Source organism: Podarcis liolepis (assembly GCF_965112155.1).
Source record: "Podarcis liolepis genome assembly, chromosome: 4".
NCBI lineage: Eukaryota > Metazoa > Chordata > Lepidosauria > Squamata > Lacertidae > Podarcis > Podarcis liolepis.
Genome location: NC_139558.1, coordinates 107,243,854 through 107,269,651, shown reverse-complemented (window position 1 = coordinate 107,269,651; position 25,798 = coordinate 107,243,854). Strand labels below are relative to the sequence as shown.

The 25,798-nt window shown below is 49.3% G+C and overlaps 1 protein-coding gene across 5 annotated transcripts in view; it reads right to left on the bottom strand.

The window, feature by feature from the left end:
- The window catches only part of LOC310705046 (uncharacterized protein), a 162,215-nt gene that overhangs the window by 6,018 nt on the left and 130,399 nt on the right, over positions 1–25,798 (bottom strand). Inside the window, exons 3-4 of one of the 5 annotated variants that reach the window (XM_083499357.1) lie at positions 11,503–11,585; positions 2,054–2,180 (exon numbers count right to left, since the gene is read on the bottom strand). The exons of the other annotated variants lie outside the window; for them this stretch is intronic. Of the exons in view, the coding sequence (XP_083355483.1) occupies positions 2,054–2,180; positions 11,503–11,585 (210 nt within the window). The remainder of the gene's footprint in view (positions 1–2,053; positions 2,181–11,502; positions 11,586–25,798) is intronic. 5 annotated transcript variants of the gene reach the window in all.

Here is a 25,798-nt window from a genome sequence, read left to right as displayed (position 1 = left end):
ACAGATTTAATTCCCCGGAGAAAAGGAAAAAGGTCTTTCATATACTTAAAAAGGAACAATTGGACTTAATTTGTTTACAGGAAACACATGTGACAAGGCCACAGAGGAAAATATTGACTAACAAAAGGTTGGGCCAAGAATTTATCTCATCGGACAATGTTAAAAAGCGAGGAGTGGTCATTTATGCAAAAGAGAGCCTGTCACCGAAATTTGTTTTCAAAGATGATCAAGGAAGATTCATAGCAATTGAAATTCAAACACAAGGAGAAATTTTTTTGATAGTAGGTGTTTATGCACCAAATGAGGGGAAATCTACATTTTATAAGAAGTTGCATGAGACACTATTGGACTATATGGACTATAACATCGTTTTGATGGGAGATATGAATGGGGCGGTATAAACAAACATGGATAAGTCACAGAGACAGGTAGTTACCAAAGATGGCAGACTACTAAAAACCTTTTTTGAATTGACCGACAATATGGACTTGATTGATATTTTGAGAATCAGGAATCCCTTGGGATGATTGAAAGATGGAGTTAATTTTAAACTTTTTCTGTTTTCTTTTTATATATAGCTATTGTCATTTCTTTTTTTATATATATATTCACTTTTTCTATGTGTTTTTTTTTTACTCTTTTATATTTTTTAGACTGTTACTTATGATTTTTGTGAATTGTATTGTGTAGCTCTATGTCCGTTTTTAAAATATTAATAAATATTATATTAAAAAAATGGGCACAGGATGTTGGACATAACATTATGTTTGCTGACTGGGAACAGCTGTGGACCACAGGTATGAAATTCACGGCATGTAATGCCTTAAGAGAGAATATTATGAAAAAGATATACAGGTGGTACATGACACCAGTCAAGCTATCAATTTGGTTGGTCTTTTTGGTTCTTTCATTTGGTGAGTTTGTAAAACTTAATAAAATGAAAAAATGGTACAAAGAGTTGACTAGTTACCCAGAAAGAGATGTAAAATCGTACTATTAAGTGAACAAGGCTACAGGTATGAAGAAATTAGAAGAAAGATTGGGGAAAACTTAACCAAAGCTGGTCTATATTTTTGAAGAGGTATAAGAGACTCAGTCACTCCAAAATCAGACTGGTAAAGGCAGGAAAAGGTGCAGAACAGCAAGTGATGATCGAAGAATGGAGAGACTGGGCCTGCATGACAGAAGAAAATCATTACATTCTTCATTAAATTATTTTTCCATTGATATGTAGTTTTATGCTATTACTCCCAAAAAAAGTGGTGTCATGAGGTATCAAAGCTCTGAAATACACTTTCTCCAAAAGGTTTCCACAATTTTGGCCACTAGTGTAAGTTGCTCATTTTAAAGTTAATGTACTTTTTATATGGGGACAGATTGTTATTATTAATGTTTCATGTTTTTATATGTGTTGGAAGCCACCCAGAGCAGCTGGGGCAACCCAGCCAGAGGGACAGAGTAAAAATAAAAATTATTATTACTATTATTATTATTATTATTATTATTATTATTATTATTATTATTTCTACTACTACCTGAGATTCAATAAGCCTGGCTCTTCTCTGGGACGGATTTTGTTTGGCCCAGTCATGGCATCCCCTCCATCTCCCATGTCAGTCGTCTCTCTGGTCAACCCAAGACTGACAGCAGCAAAAACAAAAACAGAAAACTTGACAGAAGCTACTTATCTTTCCGCACAACTCTGAAGCTAAATAAAAAAAATTCCTTCCAGTAGCACCTTAGAAACCAACTGAGTTTGTTATTAGTATGAGCTTTCGTGTGCATGCACACTTCTTCAGATACCAACACTGAAGCTGACATTTAAGATGCCTGGGAAGTTCAGACACCCAACCGTGGTATAAAACGGCAGAACTGGAGGAAGATGGTTCACAGAAAAAACTGGAATTTGCTGTTCAAGGTTTATTGTGGGAGTGTTAGGTTCCCAGGTGTTGTATTGGGCACTGTTGAGCTATGTGGAAATGTATGAGGCTTGTCACACAGAGGTATTTTTTGAATATCCAGGCAGATAGGACGATCCCACAGAGAGCCTTACCAAGAGAGGCCACGATCCCACGATTCTCCTCCATGACGTCCTTATGCAGAGCTCTCTGGTCAGGATCCAGTAATGCCCACTCCTCGTCCGTGAAACAAACAGCAACATCTTCAAAGCACACTGGACCCTAAAAGAAAAAGGAAATGTCCTCTTCTGAGACAGCAGAAATATGATCTACTACACAATGCTCTGTTCTTTCCTTCCTCTTAATTGCTGTGTTGTTTCAATAAGATTGCTTTCAATAGGATTGACACTTTGACACGCATTCTGGAAACATATGTCTAGATGCTTGGTTCTGGCCTTCAACTGCCCAGATTCTGCCAACTTCAGACAGGGTTGATTGTCTTCCCAAACAGTGATGGGCAGGCAACAATCCCCATAGATCTCTTGCACCAGGCATCTATAGAACTCCAGTTCCCTGCACAATTCCGACTCACCCTCAGTAGAGGACAGCGCAATGAGACTTTGCTTCTAGGACGGGGGTCGGCAACCTGCGGCTCCAGAGCTGCATGCGGCTCTTTAAAGCCTTTGCTGCGGCTCCGGGGCGGTGGCGAGGGGAGGAGGCGAGGGGCGGAGGTGACCAGCCTGCCGCCCAGCGGGCGGGGCGCCGTAAAGAAGAGCGCCCCCTCGCCAGGCAGACATCCGCAGCGTGGGGAGCCTTGCCGGAGGTCCCGGCAAGGCTCCCGACGCTGCGGATAGCAGCCTGCTGCCCGGCGGGCGGGGCGCCCTAAAGCAGAGCGCCCCCCTCGCCAGGCAGACATCCACAGCGTGGGGAGCCTTGCCGGAGGTCCCGGCAAGGCTTCCCACGCTGCGGATAGCAGCCTGCTGCCCGGTGGGCGGGGCGCCCTAAAGCAGAGCGCCCCCCTTGCCAGGCAGACATCCGCAGCGTGGGGAGCCTTGCCGGACTTCCCGGCAAGGCTTCCCACGCTGCGGATAGCAGCCTGCCGCCCGGCGGGCGGGGCGCCCTAAAGCAGAGCGCCCCCCTTGCCAGGCAGACATCCGCAGCGTGGGGAGCCTTGCCGGACTTCCCGGCAAGGCTTCCCACGCTGCGGATAGCAGCCTGCCGCCCGGCGGGCGGGGCGCCCTAAAGCAGAGCGCCCCCCTTGCCAGGCAGACATCCGCAGCGTGGGGAGCCTTGCCGGACTTCCCGGCAAGGCTTCCCACGCTGCGGATAGCAGCCTGCCGCCCGGCGGGCGGGGCGCCCTAAAGCAGAGCGCCCCCCTTGCCAGGCAGACATCCGCAGCGTGGGGAGCCTTGCCGGACTTCCCGGCAAGGCTTCCCACGCTGCGGATAGCAGCCTGCCGCCCGGCGGGCGGGGCGCCCTAAAGCAGAGCGCCCCCCTTGCCAGGCAGACATCCGCAGCGTGGGGAGCCTTGCCGGACTTCCCGGCAAGGCTTCCCACGCTGCGGATAGCAGCCTGCCGCCCGGCGGGCGGGGCGCCCTAAAGCAGAGCGCCTCCCTTGCCAGGCAGACATCCGCAGCGTGGGGAGCCTTGCCGGACTTCCCGGCAAGGCTCCCCACGCTGCGGATAGCAGCCTGCCGCCCCACAGGCATCGGCCAGCCCCACAAGCTCGGGGGACAGCAGGGAGGCGAAGCGCCGCCATCCCGCTGTTCCTCGACCTGGTTCGGTTTCCCCGACCTGCTTTTGGGGGGGGAATAAAGGGAAATTTTTTTCCCTTTATTTCCCCCCAAAAATACTAGGTGCGTCCTATGGGACGGAGCGTCCTATGGGGCGAAAAATACGGTATTTTTATAATGACGAATGCCTCATTATTAATTATTATTTACATCAGGCACTGATTATGATTTATGGTACACTGGGGCCCTGATTAATTTTCTATGGCATTTTGGGGCATTGATTATTGGGCATAGCAAGTCGCGGTCGCGTGGAATTTGTGCTTTGTGACCGTTTGAAGTGGGGTTTTTTTCTTGGGAGGCTGGGCGGCACGAAGTGAGGGATTATTTTTGTAATGATGAGGATGACATTGGGCCCTCATTATTAATTATTATTTACATCAGGCACTGATTATGATTTATGGTTCACTGGGGCCCTGGTTAATTTTCTTTGGCATTTTGTGGCATTGATTATGCAGTCGCGGTCGCGTGGAATTCCACGTGGAGTTAGTTGCCTGAAGCCCCTTTTTAGTTGCTTGAAGCCCCTTTTTAAACTTAAGCGGGTGAAAGTTTGGTGAATTGCTGCCAAGGAGTGTGGTGGAGTCTCCTTCTTTGGAGGTCTTTAAGCAGAGGCTTGACAACCATATGTCAGGAGTGCTTTGATGGTGTTTCCTGCTTGGCAGGGGGTTGGACTCGATGGCCCTTGTGGTCTCTTCCACATATGTATGTGAGCAGGTCTTCTCCAACATGAACTATATTAAAAACAAGCACCGATCACGCCTCACAGATGACAGCTTGCAAGCCTGTGTGAAAATGAAGGTGACGTCTTACAGCCCTGATGTGCAGACACTGAGCACTGAGGTTCAGGAGCAAAAGTCCCATTAACCTGGTTACCTGGTTGTAAATTAAATATTTTAATTAGCTATTAATTTGTCCTTTTTTCTTGAGATTGACAGCTGACTGCACGATCCTGTATATATAGCATTAAGGCCAGAAACAATATATGTAGTGTTATATTTGTTTTAAATGTTGCAATGTTTTTGCGGCTCCCAGTTGTTGTTGTTTTTTCGGAAACGGGTCCAAGTGGCTCTTTTTGTCTTAAAGGTTGCAGACCCCTGTTCTAGGACTTCCACCCAACTAGAGAGTCCCCAAGGTTTATTACTATCACAGATACGGACTTCCTGTCATCCAGATTCACCCCGTCGCTATCTCCCCAGCAAGTAAGCGCCGTCTCACCTGCAGCTGACAGCTTGAGACTGAAGTCCTTGGTATCCTGCAGGTAACGCAGCACCCGCTTGATACCATGCCAGGCATTTACACTGGGCTTTGATGCTTCCCTACTGAGCAGATTGGTAGCAAAAGCAATGTCCGGCCTGCTCCACTGGGACGGATACAACAGACTACCCAGAGCGGACTGGAAGAGCTCAGCGTTCTCGCACTCAATGCGTTCTGCTAGCCGACTGTCTTTCACGTAGCTTGTCTCCATGGGTGCCCTAACCCCTGCACAATCAGACATTCTGAACTTCTCAAGCAACTGCTCAATCTTGCCTTTCTGACTGAGCAAGAAGCTTCCATCTTCAGTCCTGTCTATCTGAACACCTAAGTAGATCCTTACTGCACCCAGGTTCTTGAGCTGAAACCGTTTTCCAAGCTCTTTGGCAAACTTCTGCACCTGTTTGTTTGCCCCTGAGATGTGAATGATGTCATCAAAAAAGATCAACACCATTTCCTGTGACTCTCCTGACCCTTTAAGGTACAGGCAGCTGTCAGCAAGACTCTTCTTGAAACCTAGCTTCTCTAAGCCTTTAAGCCATAAATGGACTTGTGAAACTTCCATACAGTATTCGGCTCATTGCCCTCAAACGCTGGAGGAGGAAGCATGTACAGATCCTCCTGGAGCTCTGAGTTCAAATAGGCCACATCCACATCAAAGTGATTCACCTGAAAAACTCTTTGTGTAGCAATTGCTAAGAGCATGTGCAGAGTTTCACTTCTGGAAGTAGGAGCGTATACCTCAGTATAATGCAGCCCCTTTTGCTGAGTGAAGCCTCTGGCTACTAGTCTAGCCTTGTATTGTGGTTCCCCTGTTGCTGTGGGTTTAAGACGGTAAACCCAGCGGCTGCTCACAGCCTGTTTCCCCACTGGCAACGTTGTGAGGGAGAACACACCTAGAGACTCCATTGAGCTCATCTCCTTCTGCATTGCCTCATGCCATTTCCTGGCTTCTTCCTGAGGCAGTTTCTGAACACCCTCAAAACTCTCGGGTTCACACTGTGCCATGCCAACCCACACACTTGTGACTGCAAACCTGTCAGGAGGCTTACCTTTCGTTGTGCAAGCTGAACGTCTCAACTCAATTTCAGGTACCCCCTCAGACCCACTAGGACCAGCTAGAACGTCCTTGGCCTCAGAGAGCTCCCCCTCTGACTTACTGCGCCGTTTAGACTTCTCAGCTGAACCTGTGGGTGAGGAAGGAGCACTTCTCTGTTCAAGCTTCACAGCTTTAGGAGAAGTTCTTCCCTCTACCTGCTCTGGGTCAGGACTCTGTGCCTCACCAGCAGGTTCAACCTCTACATCTTCCTCATCAGCGGAGTCAAGCAGACTCTCTGAAAGAACATCAGGGTTCCCATGTATGCGTGTCCATCCATTCTACTCACAGAACTCAGCACTGCTGCTGAGCAGAATCCTGGACTGATTGCCTGTTGGATAGGCAAATCTCCACCCCTTGGACCCTGGCTCATACCCACAGAAAATCATCTTTTGGGACCTAGGGGCACCCTTTCTGAGCTTGGCCTTTGGCACAAGGACCCAGGCCTCACAGCCTGAGTACAGCTGGGTTAAAGTGGTTCTGTTATGTCTTCTGTCAAGGTCATGCTGACTATAAGAAGAGGCCAGAAGGCCTATCACTGAAATTCTTATTTAAAGATGATCAAGGAAGATTTGTAGCAATTGAAATTCAATCACAAGGAGAGAAATTCTTGATTGTAGGTATTTATGCACCAAACGAAGGAAAATTGGAATTCTTTAAGAAGTTACATGAGACTCTGATGGATTACATGGACTATAATATGATCTTGATGGGAGATATGAATGGAGTGGTGTCTACAAATATGGATAATGCACAGAGACAGGTAGTCACCAATGATGGTAGACTACCAAAAACTTTTTTTGACATGACTGAAAATATGGACTTAGTTGACATTTGGAGAATGAAGAACCCTCTGGGAAGAGAGGGAACTTTCTTCTCTGAGGCTAAAATGAAATGGACAAGAATTGACCAAATCTGGGTAACCAGGGGATTGGCTCCGAAGATCAGCAAAGTGGAGATTTGCCCCAAAACTTGTTCTGACCATAATGCGGTGAAGATGGAAATGAAATTGACGCCAATTGGTTCCTTTAGATGGAAGATGAACGACACTCTGTTTAGGAATGAAGAGGTGACCAAGAAGGCCCAAAAAACTCTAAGAGACTATTTTGAGATAAACATGAATACCACAGTGGAAAAAAGAGCAATTTGGGACGCAAGCAAAGCGGTTATGAGAGGATTCCTAATACAACGGAACGCAATTAAGAAAAGAACTCAGAATGAAAAAAAGGATAAAATCCTGGGAAAGATAAAGGAAGGAGAGAAGAAACTGAGAGCAAAACCAAAGTCACAGGAGATTCTGAAAGAGATACCGTTATATCAAGTACAATATGCGAAGCTGATGAATCAGGAAATAGAATGGAAGATTAAACAGATGAGGCAAAAGACATTTGAATCGGCAAATAAGTGTGGAAAATTGTTGGCCTGGCAAATAAAAAAAGACAAAAACTCAATACTATTACGAATTTGGAAGTGGAAGGAAAGAATATACAGAACCCAGTGGAGATAAGGAAGTGTTTTCAGAGGTATTTCAAACAACTTTATATACAGGAGAAGCAGAAAGAAATGGACATTGATCGATTTTTGAAAATAAATGGATTACACAAAATCTCTCAGGAAAAACAGCTAATGTTGAATTGTAAAATAACGGATCAGGAGGTGGAAGGGGCCATCCAGAATATGCAATTAGGTAAATCTCCAGGACCAGATGGTTTGACTTCAAGATATTACACATCCTTGAAAGAATGGTTAATACAACCATTGAAGGAAGTCTGCAATGAAATATTGGAAGGGAGAAAGGCACCAGAGTCGTGGAAAGAGGCTTACCGTATTTTTCGCTCCATAGGGCGCACCTGACCATAGGGCGCACCTAGTTTTTAGAGGAGGAAAACATGAAAAAAAATATTCTGAATCAAATGTTGTACTAAACTATTTAAAGGAGCAAAGCGGGTGGCTCCTGTCCGCTTTGCTGCTTTAAAGTCAGCCTCAGAGGAGGGAAGGAAGGGGAACCATGGCTTATCTAAGTCCAGTTAATAATGCTGTGCCTGATTTTATATGCATCTCAAAGCCCTTGACATATATACATTATAATGACAGGCCGAGATAGGCCTCCTGCAGAGGAGGAGGGGAGGGAGCCATCACAGCTCAATGGGCAGAGCATGGAGAAGATCCCAAGTCCAGTCCTTGAAAGCTTCTCCGGGTAGGGCTGAGGGTGGGTCTCCTGAAACCCAGGTGAGCCTCTGCCCATCAGTGAAGACAAGACTGAACTCAATGGGCTCAGGGGTCCTGACGTGGTACAGGGAAGGTCCCTCTGTTCCTCTTTAAATTAGCCCTTTCTTCAGAACCATGGGGACTACAATCTTTGTTTTTAAAGGGAACAGCTGTAACCTCAGTGGCTTTGCATGCAGAACACCACATGCTCAATCCCCGGCTTCTCCAGGCCTGAAACTCTGGCAAACTGCTACCAGTCAGTGTTGACGTTACTAAGCTAGATGGAGTAGTGGATCCAACTCCTTATCAGGCAGCTTCCTAGGTTCCCATTTATGCTTCTGATCTGGGCGTGAGGCCTGCTGTCACTTTTAGTGTCAAGAGGGTGGTTCTTTGCACATCTGGAAGATGACTGTGTCACCTCCCATCACCCTCTTGAAGGTGCTTTTACAGCTCAGGGGAAAGGGCAGGCAGAGACATCATCTGTAAACTGTAGCATCCTGAATTAAGGGAGGGAGGAATTCCCCTTGCAGCCAAAGGGTTGTTTGATGCCACCACGAAAGAGCTGATCTTCAGCTTGAAACCAGGACTTGCTCTTTAACCATGCTGCTCCTCCAACTGCCAATGCCATCCATGTAACCTGTGTGAATATCAAGTGTGGGTTGTGTCCAGGAACCTGGGAGGATTTCTTTCACATGAGTGCATGTTTTTGTCTTTAAATAAACAGCCCATGCAAGTTTCCAGCTCTTAGGGCCATGCCTGGCTGTCTCAGTGGAAATCTGAGGAGGCTGAGGTGGACTTTCCAGTGGTCAAAGTCTTCCTGCCCGGCATCTATTTCCTGCCCTCTTGCCCCACTGAACTCCCGCACCCTGCTTCAAAGCAAGCTACGGAGGGGATTCCCTCTGCTTTGAAGCAGGAAAGTGGGAGAGGAGCTGCTTACACGAGTGTAAGCTGCTCCCCTCCCACTTTCCTGCTTCAAAGGGAGCCCGGGAAGAGGGAATCTGCTGCAGCCTCGAGCAGCGAGGAGGACCTCTTCCGTGGTTGCTCTGAAGCAGGAAAGTGGGAGAGGAGCTGCTTACACGAGTGTAAGCTGCTCCCCTCCCACTTTCCTGCTTGAAAGCGAGCCACGGAGGGGGGAGGGACCAACGGAATCCCCTTCCCTCCCTCCTCCCCGGCTCAGCTCAGCAGCCGCGGCTCTCGCTGGCTTTACAATGAGCCGGAAGGAGGGAAAGACGGCAGTCCCGCCTCCCGCCTCCCTGTAAACCCAGCCAGAGCCGCAGACACACTCTACGCAGCTCTTGCTTTAAAGGGAGAGCTGCGCAGAGCTTGTCGGCGGCGGCGGCTCTTCCTGACTCCGCTCCATAAGACGCACAGACATTTCCCCTTACTTTTTAAGGGGGGGAAAGTGCGTCCAATGGAGCGAAAAATACGGTACATAACACTTATACCGAAAACAGAGACTGAAAAGACACAGCTCAAGAACTACCGCCCCATATCGTTGCTTAATGTGGATTACAAAATTTTTGCAGATATTTTGGCTAAAAGATTAAAAAAGGTGTTAGTAGAAGAAATCCATAAAGACCAAGCGGGCTTTCTCCCGGGCAGACATCTGTCTGATAACATGAGGAATATAATTAACATTCTAGAAAAACTACAAGTGAATATCAACACTAAGGCGGTTTTGATATTTGTGGACGCGGAGAAAGCCTTTGACAATATTTCTTGGAGTTTTATGAAGAAGAATCTACAGGGGATGGGGGTAGGTCAAGGGTTTGAAAATGGTATAGGTGCAATTTATTCAGAACAAAAGGCAAAATTAATTGTGAACAATGTAGTGACAGAAGAGTTTAAGATTGAGAAAGGGACACGGCAAGGCTGCCCAATTTCTCCATTGCTTTTTATATTGGTCCTTGAGGTTTTGTTAAACATCATAAGAAAGGACCAAGAGGTTAAAGGTATACAAGTGGGAGCTAAACAGTACAAACTGAAAGCATTTGCTGATGATTTAGTATTGACCTTACAGGAGCCAGAATCCAGTACTAAAAGGGTATTGGAACTGATTCAAGAATTCGGACAGGTAGCAGGTTTTAAGCTGAATAAGACGAAAACTAAGGTTTTAGAGAAAAACTTAACTGTGAATGAGAGAGAGAAGTTTCAGGAGGAGACAGGACTAACACTGGTTAAGAAAGTGGGGTTAACATGACTGCCAAAAATGTGAATTTAGTTAAGGATAATTATGAAAAATGTTAGATTGAAGTGAAAAAGGATTTAGAAATATGGACAAATTTGAAGTTATCATTGTTAGGCCGAATTGCTGTGATAAAAATGAATGTGCTGCCAAGGATGCTGTTTTTGTTTCAAACATTACAAATTTTGGATAAGATGGATTGTTTCAAGAAGTGGCAGAAAGATATTTCTTTGGCAGGGCAAGAAGCCTGGAATAAAATTTAAGATATTAACTGATGCTAAAGAAAGAGGCGGATTTGCCCTGCCAGACCTTAAACTTTATTATGAATCAGCTGCTTTTTGTTGGCTGAGAAAATGGCTGCTTCTTGAAAACACTGATGTGTTGGATCTAGAAGGTTTCAATAATGTATTTGGCTGGCATGCATATTTGTGGTACGATAAGGTCAAAGCACATAAAGCGTTTAAAAATCATATTGTTAGAAAAGCATTGTTTAATATTTGGATAAGATATAAAGATTTGCTAGAAAAGAAAACCCCAAGATGGTTGTCACCAATGGAAGCGAAGGCACAGAAAAACTCAATATGGAGGCCAAGTCCCCTCCTCTCTGGGGTTTCTGGCAAGCGATCCAACAGTGCGCCAGTGTGCAGTCTGCCTTTGCTCCTCCATTGTCAGCCATCTCCTGGCTCTGAGAGGCAATCAGGGAGGGTGGCTTCTCGCAGAAGGAGAGGGAGCCATCGGTGGCTCCTCCTTCTCCTGACTCACCTCTGCCTCTCGACCTTCCTCCTCCCACTCGTCTCTTTCCTCTTCTGCCTCTGATTCTGCACTGCATTCTGCAACAGAGTCTCCCAGCTCACTAAGCCCTGTTACCCCTTCAGCTTCTGACACCTCGTCTTCCCGGGCTTCTCCCTCTTCTCCCTCTCACTGCTCATCCTTCCTCCACCTCCACTCCTTGGGCTGAGACATTTTCCCTTCCTGGTTCCCCGGCTGCTTCCTCCCACCATTCCTCTGTGCCCAACCAGTCCATGACATTGCTCCATCCCTCGGCCTCTGCCCCACAAGGCAGCTTCCCCTGACCTGATCTGGTTCCACAGCCGCTGCTTCCCTTCTGCCCCCATTAAAAGACGGATCAGGAGGTCTTGCCGGCATCATTCTGTCTCCTGAAAGAGAAAACAGGTAAGCAGGATGCCAGGCGTGCCCATGTCTCTCGCAGGTGAAACAGGGCATCTCTATCTACAGATGGGCCTTTCAGAAAGCCTTACCTGCTGAGTGCATTTGGACATTTGTGCCCATTTCATATGTTAGTCATGCAGAAATACATCTCTCCTCCTTTGGACCCTTCCTCCCAACTCCCCGCCCCCCAAAAAAACTTGATGAAAAGAACCCAGAGATTATATGGGAAACCAACAGAATGAGACCAAATGGAGAAAAACTGGCTTCTTCCTTACCCGGTGGCCTCTCTCTGGTGTCCAACGGAGGCCTCTCTGCCTCACAGGAATCCATGTCCATTTCCTCAAAACAATCCTTTTCCTGAAAGAGCAACAAGGATTCAAAACAGAGAATGAATGACAAGAAATAGCAGAAAGATAATGGAAAAGTAAAAAACTTTAAGGGTGTGAGATCTAATTCCATGGATGCCTTCCCAGAAAAAGGATGGGCCATCAGCAGAGCATTATGGGATGTTCTCCATCCTCTTTGGAGCCCCTAATAATAATAATAATAATAATTTTTTATTTGTACCCCACCCTCCCTGGCCGGAGCCAATCTTTTGGCGGCTAACATCATAAATCTAATACAGTATACAAAGAACAGGCAATCGATTAATTAAAATACTTCTTAAAATTAGTTCAAAACAAATTAAAATCTGGACAGACGGCAGTCCACTGGTATAATAATAATAACAATAATAATAATAATAATTTATTATTTATACCCCGCCCATCTGGCTGGGTTTCCCCAGCCACTCTGGGCGGCTTCCAAAAGAATATTAAAATACTGTGATACATCAAACATTAAAAACTTCCCTAAACCGGGCTGCCTTCAGATGTCTTCTAAAAGTCTGGTAGTTGTTCTTCTCTTTGACATCTGGTGGGAGGGCGTTCCACAGGGAGGGCGCCACTACCGAGAAGGCCCTCTGCCTGGTTCCCTGTAGCTTTGCTTCTCGCAGGGAGGGAACCGCCAGAAGGCCTTTGGTGCTGGACCTCAGTGTCCGGGCAGAACGATGGGGGTGGAGACGTTCCTTCAGATATACTAGACCGAGGCCGTTTAAGGCTTTAAAGGTCAGCACCAACACTTTAAATTGTGCTCGGAAACGTACTGGGAGCCAATGTAGTTCTTTCAAGACTGGTGTTATGTGGTCTCGGCGGCCGCCCCCAGTCACCAGTCTGGTTGCTGCATTCTGGATTAGTTGTAGTTTCCGGGTCACCTTCAAAGGTAGCCCCACGTAGAGTGCATTGCAGTACTCCAAGCGGGAGATAACCAGAGCATGCACCACTCTGGGGAGGCAGTCCGCAGGCAAATAGGGTCTCAGCCTGCGTACCAGATGGAGCTGGTACACAGCTGCCCTGGACACGGATTTAACCTGTGCCTCCATGGACAGCTGTGAGTCCAAAATGACTCCCAGGCTGCGCACCTGGTCCTTCAGGGGCACAGTTACCCCATTCAGGACCAGGGAATCCTCCACACCTGCCCGCCTCCTGTCCCCCAGAAACAGTACTTCTGTCTTGTCAGGATTCAACCTCAATCTGTTAGCCGCCATCCAACCTCCAACCGCCTCCAGGCACTCACACAGGACCTTCACTGCCTTCACTGGTTCTGATTTAAAAGAGAGGTAGAGCTGGGTATCATCTGCATACTGATGAACACCCAGCCCAAACCTCCTGATGATCTCTCCCGGCGGCTGCATGTAAAAGTTGAAAAGCATGGGGGAGAGGACGGAAACCTGAGGCACCCCGCAAGTGAGAGCCCAGGGGTCTGAACACTCACCCCCCACCACCACTTTCTGAACACGGCCCAGGAGGAAGGAGCGGAACCACTGTATAACAGTGCCCCCAGCTCCCAGCCCCTCAAGACGGTCCAGAAGGATGTTATGGTCGATGGTATCAAACGCCGCTGAGAGATCCAGCAGAACTAGGAAACAGCTCTCACCTTTGTCCCTAGCCCGCCAGAGATTATCAACCAGTGCGACCAAGGCAGTTTCAGTCCCATGATGAGGCCTGAATCCCGACTGGAAGGGATCCAAATGGTCCGCTTCTTCCAGGCGTGCCTGGAGTTGTTCGGCAACCACTCGCTCAGTCACCTTGCCCAAGAATGGAAGATTTGAGACTGGGCGATAGTTGGCCATCGTGGCCGCATCTAAAGATGGTTTTTAAAGAAGTGGTTTAAAGCATCCCCTACCACTCTCTGGAAACCATTTGGATCCATTAAGTGGCGGGGGCGGACCATCCGAATTGGTCCCACCTCCCTGCAGAGAGGAAGGGTCGCGGAGAAGTCAAGTTGCACCAGGAAGTGATCTGACCATGGCACTTCTTTCGTTTCGCTTTTACTTAGTGTCAGATCACCAACATCCATGGAGGTAAACACCAGGTCCAAGGCATGTCCACGGCTATGAGTTGGGCCAGACTTATTCAGGGACAGCCCCATGGAGGCCATGCTTTCCACGAAGTCCCGAGCGGCCCCTTGTAAGGTCGTGTCAGCATGGATGTTAAAATCCCCCAGGACAACCAAGCTAGGTGTCTCCAGGAGAACATCCGCCACAACCTGAAGCAGCTTGGGCAGGGAATCCTTGGTGCAGCGGGGAGGTCGGTACACCAAAAGGAATCCTGTACTGCCCCTATTGCCCAACTTCCAGAACATGCACTCAGAGAACTGGGTCTTCCCAATAGGACGCCTGGTGCAAACTAATGACTTCCTAAAAATCACTGCAACCCCCCCTCCCCGCCCACATGACCTGGGTTGCTGTGCGTAAGAGAAACCTGGTGGACAAGCAGCGGCAAGAACAGGCCCATCTGCTTCATCCAACCAAGTCTCTGTTACACATGCCAGGTCAAGTCCTCCATCCATGATCAAGTCAAGTAAAAATGAGAGTGGTTAATATTCGCTAGGGCCAACTACTGTTACCACTGGTCTTATAAAGGAGGTGTGAGTGGGCTAGGAAGCCTCTTTAATGCTTATTCTTGTACTGAAAGAAAAGAATCAGACTGAACCCTGAACCCTGAAGGCCTGGCAGAACAGCTCTGTCTTGCATGCTCTGAGGAAAGATGTCAAATCCCACAGTGCCCTGGTCTCTTGTGAGAGAGCGTTCCACCAGGACGGAGCCACATCCGAAAAGGCCCTGGCTCTGGTCAAGGTAGTATCCAGAGGAAAGTCTCCCTCACCTGCTTCCTCTCCTCTGCCTGACTCAGGAGGAAACCTTCGGCCAGGGCCACCGCCTGGGAACTGGTCTCCGCTCCACACTCCCTCACCCAGCTCTCCATCTCTGGTGGAAGGACAGCCAGGAACTGCTCCAAGATCACCAGGTCCAGCATCTCAGCTTTCGTGTGCCTTTCTGGCTTCAGCCACTGGTGGCAAAGGTGGTAGAGTCGGCTGCAAACCTCTCGGGGTCCTTTGGCCTCCTGGAAGCAGAACTGCCTCACCTGCTGGCTCTGCACCTCTGAGCGGAGGGTGCCCTCCTCACCCAGGATCTTCTGCCCAGAGTTTTCTCAGAATCCCCCACTGCTCCCAGTTTGGTTGGCATGGCCTCTTCCTGCTTCAGGGCCAGCTGGGTCTTGCTCATCCATCTGGGCTCTCCTGAAGCCTCTCAGAGATCAGAAGGAACCCTTTGGTCTTCTGCCAAGTTCTGTCCGTCTGAATGAGAAGCTCTAGAAAGCAAATACATTGTTCTGTTACAGAATTTGTAGGTCAGGAGAAGAAACAGATCCCTGAACAAGCATGGATGAGTCTTGCCAGGAATCAGGACTGGACGGTGTGGGAGTTGGAACTTAACTGGTTAAGTTGTTCCCATGATGCCTCAGCATTCTGACGTCAGCTTTCGAAGCTGGGAGGAGTTTGGGCAAAAGATTGCCAGTCCCACTCTGTGTTCCGTGGGGAAAAGACGTAGCCTGTAATGGCGGAGAGGAGCCCAGGAAATCCCTGGGGGAAATGTTGGAATAAATGCTGTAAATAGACGAACTGGACTCTGTGTGTTTGTCTGGAAGCTGAATCAAGCTGGTGACAGTTCTACACCGCTGTGTGAAACTCTGCTGAGCCGTGACTGAGTGGCGCAGCTGAGGGAAGCGCGCCGGACCGGGCAGCCATAAATCGCTAATCGAGGTTCGTAAATCAATTAGCGGGGGTCACGGCTAATAACCAAAAGTCACAGGTTATGGATCCATAAATCATCGCTTGTAAAACTGTCACGGAAGATACTGCCGGGAGCTTTGATCTGCGGTGTCGAGCAGGGGGCCGGCAGGAGGCGGAAGGACTTTTTGCCTGGTGTTAAGAGGCAAGGAGAGCTGCGGAGCTAAAAAAGCGGCTGGCTGAAAAACGCAGAGGACTGCTGTGGAGCCAAGGAGCTGAGAGCAGCAGGGAATCGTTTCTCCGGACGGGTGCTGGATGAGCTGGTGATTTTGTGAGTACAGCTTGGGGCCCCTTGGGAGAACGGAAGAGGATGGCAGGCTGCCAGGTCTTGGAGGACTGTGGGAGGCTCACTTTAAGAAGTTGGGCAACCTGGCTGCTGATCTGAAGTCTACTGTTCTGGGTGCCAGGAAGCCAGAGGCCGTTCAGCGCTCCAGGGTGTTTGTGAGGCTGGAGGCGGAAAGCAAGGGCCGGGAGATGGCTGCTTCAGAACAGAAAGACAAGATGGCGCTGATCACCTACGTGAGAGCCGGTGCACAGCTGGGAAAGGCTGTGGGCCCCAGAGGGGGGGCAAAGGGACTATTGGCACTTGGAGATGTACTGCTGTGTTTGCTGTGAAGCTTCAGCAGGAGGCCAGAGCCCTGGAGAAGGAATACAAAAGCCTAAAGATGGCTGGAGCCCCTGTCCCTGATGCTTTAGCCACAAGGAGTGCTGCTGAGCAGGTCGGGGGGGCGGAAGGTTTCCAAAGGCACGTTTAAAGTTTTCCACTGTACGTGCTGGAATGAAGTGGAGGTTCAGAGGGGGCGGAGCTGGCAAGGAGTGCTTTTCCGGAAGAAGGAGAAGGAGGCCAGCTGGGAGGAGCCCCGGAGCAGTATTTTTCCACTGGAGTTCAACGTCTGCGTGGCAGTTGCCCCCACCGGAGCACACAGACGCGGCAGGATGTTGTCAAGGACAATTCTCATGGGAACCAGTCGGGTTTCCATGGCAACCAGCCTGGGAGAGCAGCCAGGCATGGGACTGAGGCTGGTGGACGTGCCAGGTGCCAGGAAGGGACTTATCAGATCACGGCTAGTCTGGCGTTGGCTGAAGATGGCCGTGGGACAAGGGCTGAGGCAGCGGGACGTTTGTTGCTTCTATGGCAACTGTGAAAAACAACTCCAGTCAGGACACGATGACACGCTGGGTGTTTTGGTTTCTGCTATCAGGCAGCACCTGATAGGCAAGCTGCGGAACTGCAGGACTGTTTTCAACAGGAACAATTGTTTTATTGGCTAACGTGTTTTTTCTCTCCTTCACAGGAGGAGCTAGAGATCTGCGTTGTGCCGGGACTGAATAGTTGTCGGTTATCTGTATCTGCTCTAACGAAGCAGGGGTTCAAAAATGTGCTTTGAAAATGACACCTGTTCCATTTTCAGAGGGGGGCGACAACGGGTCAACATGGCGAAGAGCAAGAACAGTTTCTTTGTTCTGGAGTCACCTATGGAGGGTGGTGGGAATGCTGAAAAAGCACAGGCGCAGTGTGCTATGGTTCCCAAAGATGTGCAAAAGTTGCACAGGTGCACAAAAGGGTACAAGCTCCGGAAATGTGGGAGGAGGTCCCAAGGGTGCAGGGCATGCAAAGGTGCAAAGGTGCTTGGTTTTCCCGGGTTTGGGAGGGTAACCAAAGAGCCCTTTGAGCTGGTTCTCACAGATCTGTCAGGACCCATGAGGTCTGAGAGTCTGGGTGGGGCCAGGTATGTGCTGTCGCTGACAGGTGACCACAGCCAGGTTGGCTGGTGTTTCTCTCTCAAATCACAGGGGGAGGTGGCGCAACTGATCCAGGATTGGGTTGCGGAGGTGGAACGAAGGTTCTCCACCAGGGTGCAAGGGTTCAAGAGCGACCGAGGGTCACAGTTTACTGGGTCTGCTCTGGAGGAATTTTTCAAGGAAAAGGGAATACGTCACCAAGTGACGGGTGCAAAGTCTTCTCAAGGGAGAAGGGAGGCTGTGGCTGAACCCAGTGATGGGGACCAGGTCCAGAATCAGGGTTCAGATCCCGGTGATGGGGACCAAGTCCAGGGTCAGGGTTCAGGGCAGGTTTGGGCATCTCCAAGGGTTGTGAAAGGAGTGTCCAGGTGTGAGGCTTCATCTCCGGTAATGGAGAAAGCTCACGGAAGGGTTGTCAAGTCAGAGGGGAAGAGTCTGACGGAGAAGACACAACTGCTGGTCCTAATGGGTCAGTAGGGTATCAGGTCACAGGTGCGTGGAAAAGTGTCGCACAGTGTGATTCTGGGAGTGTTGAAGGGGTTCAACAGGTGCCTGGGAAAGATGCCGGGAAGGGGCACAAGGCAAAGGGGAAGGTGTTGAACTCAGAGGGTCTTGTCAGAATGTGATGCAAGAGGGGGTGTGGGAGTTGGAACTTAACTGGTTAAGTTGTTCCCATGATGCCTCAGCATTCTGACGTCAGCTTTCGAAGCTGGGAGGAGTTTGGGCAAAAGATTGCCAGTCCCACTCTGTGTTCCGTGGGGAAAAGACGTAGCCTGTAATGGCGGAGAGGAGCCCAGGAAATCCCTGGGGGAAATGTTGGAATAAATGCTGTAAATAGACGAACTGGACTCTGTGTGTTTGTCTGGAAGCTGAATCAAGCTGGTGACAGTTCTACACCGCTGTGTGAAACTCTGCTGAGCCGTGACTGAGTGGCGCAGCTGAGGGAAGCGCGCCGGACCGGGCAGCCATAAATCGCTAATCGAGGTTCGTAAATCAATTAGCGGGGGTCACGGCTAATAACCAAAAGTCACAGACGGTACCAGAGCCCAAACCATGAGATACCTTTTTGAAAAGAAAGAGGAGGAGGAAGGGGAGAAGAAGTAAGTCTCCAGCCCTCTAGCAATGCAGAATGTGGAGGCAACTGAAGGGATTTCTGGGAGATGAGTCAGCCTGGTTGCTCCTGCCTTCCAGTCAATGCATGAAGTCAGAACTGACTGACAAGGGAGTCATTTGAAAAATGGATGCTTGGCTCTAGTGGGGGTCCTCATCCGGGGGTCCTCAGGAGTTGCTCTCCCCCCCACCCCCACTCCCCTGCTTCTGTCTCCTTTTCTTGCACTTGGACTCTCTGCCGCTCTCAAGACAGACTCCTGGGGTGGGGTCCCTTTTTCTTTCTCTTGAGGGCCAGGTGTGTATCTAGTCAACCCCCTGAGGGCCAAGTGGACGGGGCCAAAGACATCTCCCTTGAAACTCAGAGTAAAGGATGGGTAGTTTGATGATGATGATGATGATGATGATTCTATTAGATAGCTTAACACACACACAACCATTGAAATATCTCCTTTGGAATTTAGGCAGCTAATTTATTATTATTATTCTCTTAGATGGCTGAACACACGCACAGCCATTGATGCCCAGGTCCCTGGAGGCTCAGGGAGTAGCAGCGCCCATTTCTGGCTGCTTTGCCAGCAACAATCCCTTTGGGAGAGAGAGGATGTGGTCCTGGGATGCCCTGCTCTGGGTGCGAGGGGATTGCTGCAGTGGTCTCCGTGGGGAGCTGCCCTGGGAGACACTGGGAAACTGGTCCCCAATGCAGCAGCCAGACTCTGGGCTGGGATCCCTCTCTTTATCCCTGGTTTTATGGGGGGGGGGGTGTCTAGTCCACCTCCTTGTCCAGCTTTGGAAAACCATTTGCAGATGTTTCCTCTGTTCTGCAGTGACGCTGAGCGACGTCACACCGAGTTAAAGTCTCAGGGACTCCTTTGTTTAAAGAAGGGAGATTTCGGGGGAGTCCTTGTTTTTCTGAAGGGGGGGCGGAAGGCCAAATGAGTTTGGGATCCTCTGATCTGCAGGAAGGAGAGCGTGGCAGACCTGGCCCCTCCCTGGCAGGACCCTCTCCTCCCTGACTTGGGGTCCCCCCCAGGCCCCCTCCCCTGCTGCAGCCCTGGGACCCCCACCAGATCCCAGAGAGAGGGGAGACTCACCAGATCCCAGAGAGAGAGGAGACTCACCAGATCCCAGAGAGAGAGGAGACTCACCAGATCCCAGAGAGAGAGGAGACTCACCAGATCCCAGAGAGAGAGGAGACTCACCAGATCCCAGAGAGAGAGGAGACTCACCAGATCCCAGAGAGAGAGGAGACTCACCAGATCCCAGGAGAGACACCCAAGCAGGGAAGGACTGGGGAGGGAGGGGCCTTGGCTCTGGAGGACCTGCCCCCCTTGCTTCCTGGCCTCTCTAGGAAGGCAGCTTGGTTCCCTTTAACCCTTGCCAAGCCGAGTCCACCTTGGCAAAACCTCAGATTCTTCTTTTTCTATCGATTTCGGGGGGGGCAGCTGCCCCCCTGGCTCCCTCAATGCCCAGATATCCTTTTGGGGGCTCAGAGCATCTCCTTCCCTTGGCCAGAAACCGGAGGAACAGTTTGCAGGGAAAAGGGCTTTGCAGGAAGGAAGGAAACTCACCCAAGAATTCAGGAAGGGGAGGAATGAATGGGGCTGGGCTTGATCTACAGGAGGGGAATTTCAAAAGTCTTGATAAGGCCTTGCACCCCATTTTTCTGGGTCCCTCCCCTCTCCTGCAAGTGAGAGGAGCACCCTGTTGCAACAGATCAATAAAGGCCAAGCCTACAGGCTGCTGTTTTGCTCCAAGTTATCCTGATTGGTGTCTTTCTTTTTGTCCAAGGGAGCCCTCGGATTTTTCCGTCAAGACCCCCAGGGCTGGACCCCCCCCGCCCCTCCTCCCAGGCGCTTGTCAAGGGGAAGCCCAGCGCTGGTTGCCTTTCCTTGCCCGCAGGGGTCTCCACCCCTCACTTTCTGCGCAGACCCCATCCTAGGCTTGGCTGCGCTCGGGAGTCCAAGCCCCCTCCAGGGTGCAAAGACCTGCCCATTCCCCCCCCCAGATTGAGTTCATTTCAGTGCATGGCACCGTGGAGAATTGTTAACGGAGAAATCTGAGGCTCCCTTGGACAAAAAACAAGGACTCCGGGCAGGAAGAGCAGAGCAAATTGGTCTGGATTGAAGACTGTCGCGACAGGACTCCCACCTGCCACCAGGTGGAACAGGATGGAAGCCCCGAACAAAAGAGAACCCAAAGTTTTATTAGCCGCTCATCCCCAGGTTACCCCCCCAAAAAAACTACATCACTCCTACATCTGGTGGCAGGAATCTGAGCATCCTGGACCCTGCTCCATTGTTCCCCTTGCCCTCCACCAAACACCCAGCGAGTGTCACAAAAGAGATCTTTACATTTCCCTGTTTCCCACCCTTTTGTCTTCCTCTGGGTTTGTTATTTCTGGCATGGCTACCTGTCTGGCACTCAGGTCTCAGGAGGCCAGGGATTATCGCTCAGGCAGAGGGGCTGCGGAGGAGCTGAGCTCACAGGTCTAGATGAATTTCTGAAGTTTCCCCACTGAGCCAGTACATAGAGACATTGATCAGGGAATTCTTACATTTGGGATCGTGCAGCAGAGGCCCTTTGAGCAGATAGGAAGAAACTGCGATGAAGTGTTTTGTGGGGACAAGTCACAAAAGTGATGGTGCTGGTTTTGGGGGTGGGCTGCATGTGCATGATGTGTGCTGGAGGGGCAACCCCTCCCTCCCCCAACCTGGACACAAATTCCGGCAACCGTTTGACAAGCGCAGCCGCTGGCGCGGCGCATCTTTGGTAAATGAGCACACCCAGTCTCAAGTCCTTTAGAGATAAAGTAGGTATACATCTCAGTAATACCTGGGTATATGTGTATTTTGTTTTTCTAGCTTAATCAAAATTATTTATTACTTCTTAACAGGTAGATGGTTAAGAGCTTAGGCGGCTTCAGTGGCAGCCCCTGGCCCCCACCCCTTGCACCCCCCAGGTAAAGACGGCCCTGGCCCTCTCCAAGGGTCCGTCCAGCTCTGGGCTGCTGCTGCTGCTGCTGCTCACTTGCAATCATAATTAGATAGATAGATAGATAGATTCTTTATTGTCATTACACTAGTGCAACATTGCACAAGTGCAACGAAATTGGATGCCATCCCTTAAAAACAACAAAAGCAAAACAACAGCAACAACCAAACAAACCCCCTTCCAACCACACCCACACCCACACCCATCAAACTCCCAGGTCTCACTATCGAGTTACAGCATTCAAAAGGGCCACAGCTCTTGGATAGAAACTGTTTTTCAGTCTATTTGTCCTTGACTTGATGTTTCTATACCTCCTGCCAGAAGGCAGTAGTGCAAACAGACTGTATCCCGGGTGAGATGGATCCTGCAGGATGTTGTTTGCTTTCCTAAGGCAACGGGAACCGTACAGTTCTTCCAAAGATGGGAGAGGGTGACCAATAATCCTTTGGGCTGTGGTTATGACCTTCTGGAGCACCTTCCTCTCCCTAGCTGTACAACTGGAGAACCAAGCACAAATACAGTATGTAAGTATGCTCTCTATGGAGCCTCAGTAGAAGGACACCAGCAGTCTCTCACTCAGATTGTTCTTCTTTAAAAGTCTGAGGAAATAAATTCTCTGCTGGGCCTTCTTCACCAGAGCAGTGGTATGTGCGCTCCAAGTCATGCCCTGATCGATAGCTACTCCCAAAAACCTGAATTCCGCCACCCTCTCCACCCGTTCCCCGTTGATATACAAGGGCTGAATGTCCGCCTTTTTTCCCCTGTAATCCACCACCAATTCCTTGGTCTTAGCCGTATTGAGAGCCAGATTGTTCTCTCCACACCAAACACAGAGCCACTCCACCTCGTCCCGATAGGCGGACTCATCCCCTCCTGAAATGAGCCCCACCACCGTAGTATCATCAGCAAACTTGATGATTTTGTTGCTGGAGTAGATGGCTGTACAGTCATACGTATAGAGAGCATAGAGCAGGGGACTCAACACGCAACCCTGTGGTGAGCCGGTGTTAAGGCTAAGGGCTGTGGACACATGTGACCCTACTCTAACCCTCTGAGAACGTTCTGACAAAAAATCCAAAACCCAGAGACAGGTGGAATTGGGGAGTCCAATCGTCTCTAGCTTGGACACCAGTCTATGGGGGAGGATAGTGTTAAAAGCAGAGCTAAAATCCACAAACAGCAGCCTCACATAATTCCCCGGCTGCTCCAGATGGGACAGAGCAGCATGGAGAGTGGTGGTGATAGCGTCTTCTGTGGATCTATTTGCCCTGTATGCAAACTGGTAGTTGTCAAAAGTTGATGGAAGACAGGAAATAATGTGACGGCGCACCAGTTTCTCAAAACACTTCATGATGATTGGAGTCAGTGCAACTGGTCTGTAGTCATTCAAACTACTGATTGTGGATTTTTTAGGCAGAGGGACAATAGTTGACGACTTCAGGCAGGGTGGGACAATAGACTGGTGTAAGTTTAATTACTGGTGTAATTAAAGCCTGCTGCGTCTCCTCTGTTTTTTCTTTTCAAGGGAGGGTAACAAAATCAGACAAAGTGCATTTCTTCCCTTTGAATGGCGCAGAGCCAGGCAGGCAGGGAGGGGAGAGGGCAAAGCGACACATCAGCGCAGCTCCCCCTTCCCTCGAAGGCTCGGGGTACGCTTGGAGTTGCGGGCGCGGGCGGGCGGCAGGACGAATGTCACCCCCCTCAGGATGGCACCGGGGTGGTCCAACCCCACCGCCCCCACCTTGTTCCCCTGGCCTGGGCTTTCCTCTCTTGGGGGTGGGATAAACGTTTAGTTGGGGCTGGGGATTAGTTTAACTTGAGTATAAATGTAAGTTTTTCTGTGTTGTTGTTATTGTTAAAATGAGCTTCTACTGACTCTTTGGGTTATTGTATAGTTTGTATTTGGTTCTTAAGGGGAGAGGCCAGGGCTGCCGGGGAGGGGGCCCCCGCCAACAGAACGGCTGGGACAGAACTCACCAGGCCATTCCAGCAGTGGAATATGATTATATTGAAACCGCCTTTTGCACAAAGGAGTAACATGACATGGAGCTGAATCCTGTTGAAATATAAAATAAATGAATAAATAATGCTTCAGTATCTGGGAAAAGATCACATGGGGAAGGCTTCAGTTTGGGCTGACGTATTTATGTATTTGGTGGTTTTACATTCCCATTAATGAAGCAAATTCTGCCCACACCTTTTGCTGTCACATAATGCCAGATCATCACACTAACTGGGTGCTTCAAGGTAGGTGTAATGCAAGTGGGATGTAAATCTTCTCCGATTCTTCTTCTCTCAAATCCCTAACCCGTGGATTTTAGCACTCGAGTCTCTTCCACTAGATTGGTGCACGCTGCCCCCCCCCAGGTGTTGTGCCCAGTGTGGCCGCCCCCCCTGCACCCCCCCTGCACCCCCCACGCTACTCCACTGCCTGAGCTCTGGGAGTGTGGCTTTCTCCCAATTGAAGTGCAGAGTGAGGACCGGGAGATTGGCAGGGAAACCAAAATGTTTGTTTGCAAATGGCCTTAAGAGGCGTGACATGCAAGTCCCTTTCCGATTTACTAAAACCCATGCATTTGGGAGGGGAATAGCAGGTTAATATTTAGTGCATATCTATATAACATACAGGACCAAAGGGGGGTGGGAAATATGTCTGTGTGTGAACTGTAGTTAAATGTGGAGAGGAAAAGGGGCCCCCGGGGCCGGATGGAGCTTGGATGCGGCCCTCAGCTCCGGAAGGGAATGGAGTCCTTTCTGGGTCCAGCTCTCCTTTGTCAACTACAAATTGCCACTGTTTTATGTGTTGAATATATGTGAGATGGTAATTTATGGACCTAATAAGTGTCTCAGGGACGTGGGTAGCGCTGTGGGTTAAACCACAGAGCCTAGGGCTTGCCAATCAGGTCAGCAGTTCGAATCCCCGCGACGGGGTGAGCTCCCGTTGCTCGGTCCCTGCTCCAGCCAACCTAGCAGTTCGAAAGCACGTCAAAGTGCAAGTAGATAAATAGGTACCACTCTGGCAGGAAGGTAGATGGTGTTTCCGTGCGCTGCTCTGGTTCGCCAGAAACGGCTTAGTCACGCTGACCACGGCTCCCTTGGCCAGTAAAGCGAGATGAGCGCCGCAACCCCAGAGTCGGTCACGACTGGACCTAATGGTCAGGGGTCCCTTTACCTTTACCTATATAACATACAGGACCAAAGGGGGGTGGGAAATATGTCTATGTGTGAACTGTAGTTAAATGTGGAGAAAATATTTGTGATTCCTACGGAACCTAAGCAAATTTATCTCCAAAGGGGGGAGCTGTTACAGAAATGACGGGGGGGGGCACCTTTAAATTGTTAAATGTTACAAAAATTATGCCTGAATGTATCCTTTTCCCTTGACAGCTCAGGGAAGATATCTCACTTTATAAATCATATCAAATCAACTCCAGGAAGTGCCCAGAGGTGACAATTGCTGAGCTGATTATTGGAAAGCCTCATCCCATCCCCAGACTTGCCAAGGGGTCCAGACATGCAAAGGAAGTTCTGCTGTACTTTTGGGTGGTGGGTACTTGAGACTTGTTTGCCTATGCTAATCCTATCCTTGGGTCTTGCACTGACTCATTTTCCTTATGTTAATCTTGTGTAACCCTCCCCTTTCTGACGTTTTAGTGGTGTAGCAATGACGTATTGATGATGCTGTACGAACTGCATTCTGGGATATGGTGGGAAGCTTTAAAAATCAATGTCGCCCCATGGCTCTGGGTTCCCACGCTGCTGTTGAACCTGTTGCGCAACCAGAAAGGATCTCAGTCTACTGGCTGCTGTTTTGCTCCAAATTGCTTGGCGGGAATTTCCTTCTTTTACTGACCGCATGGACCCACGGGGGACTTGTGCCCAGACGAGCTGGGATCTTTTTGGTGATGCAATGTATTCCTTTTTTCCTACACCTCTTTGCTAATAATCTGGAGCTTTCCCCTCCATACTCACAGAAGCGTTGTTTAGAGTATGGAATGCTGATGATTGTTTTGTTGATTTCTAGGGAATCTAGTTCTCTCCGTTTTTGTTCTATAGCTTTAAGGACTTTTTAAGATCCTGTTTGTAGCATGATGAGAGGGCAGTGATGTCTTGTTCTGTCTTGCTAACTTTTAAGGAGGTTTGTTTTTTAAGGGATGCTTTTAGCAACTTGTAAGACATAAGGAGGGAGCAA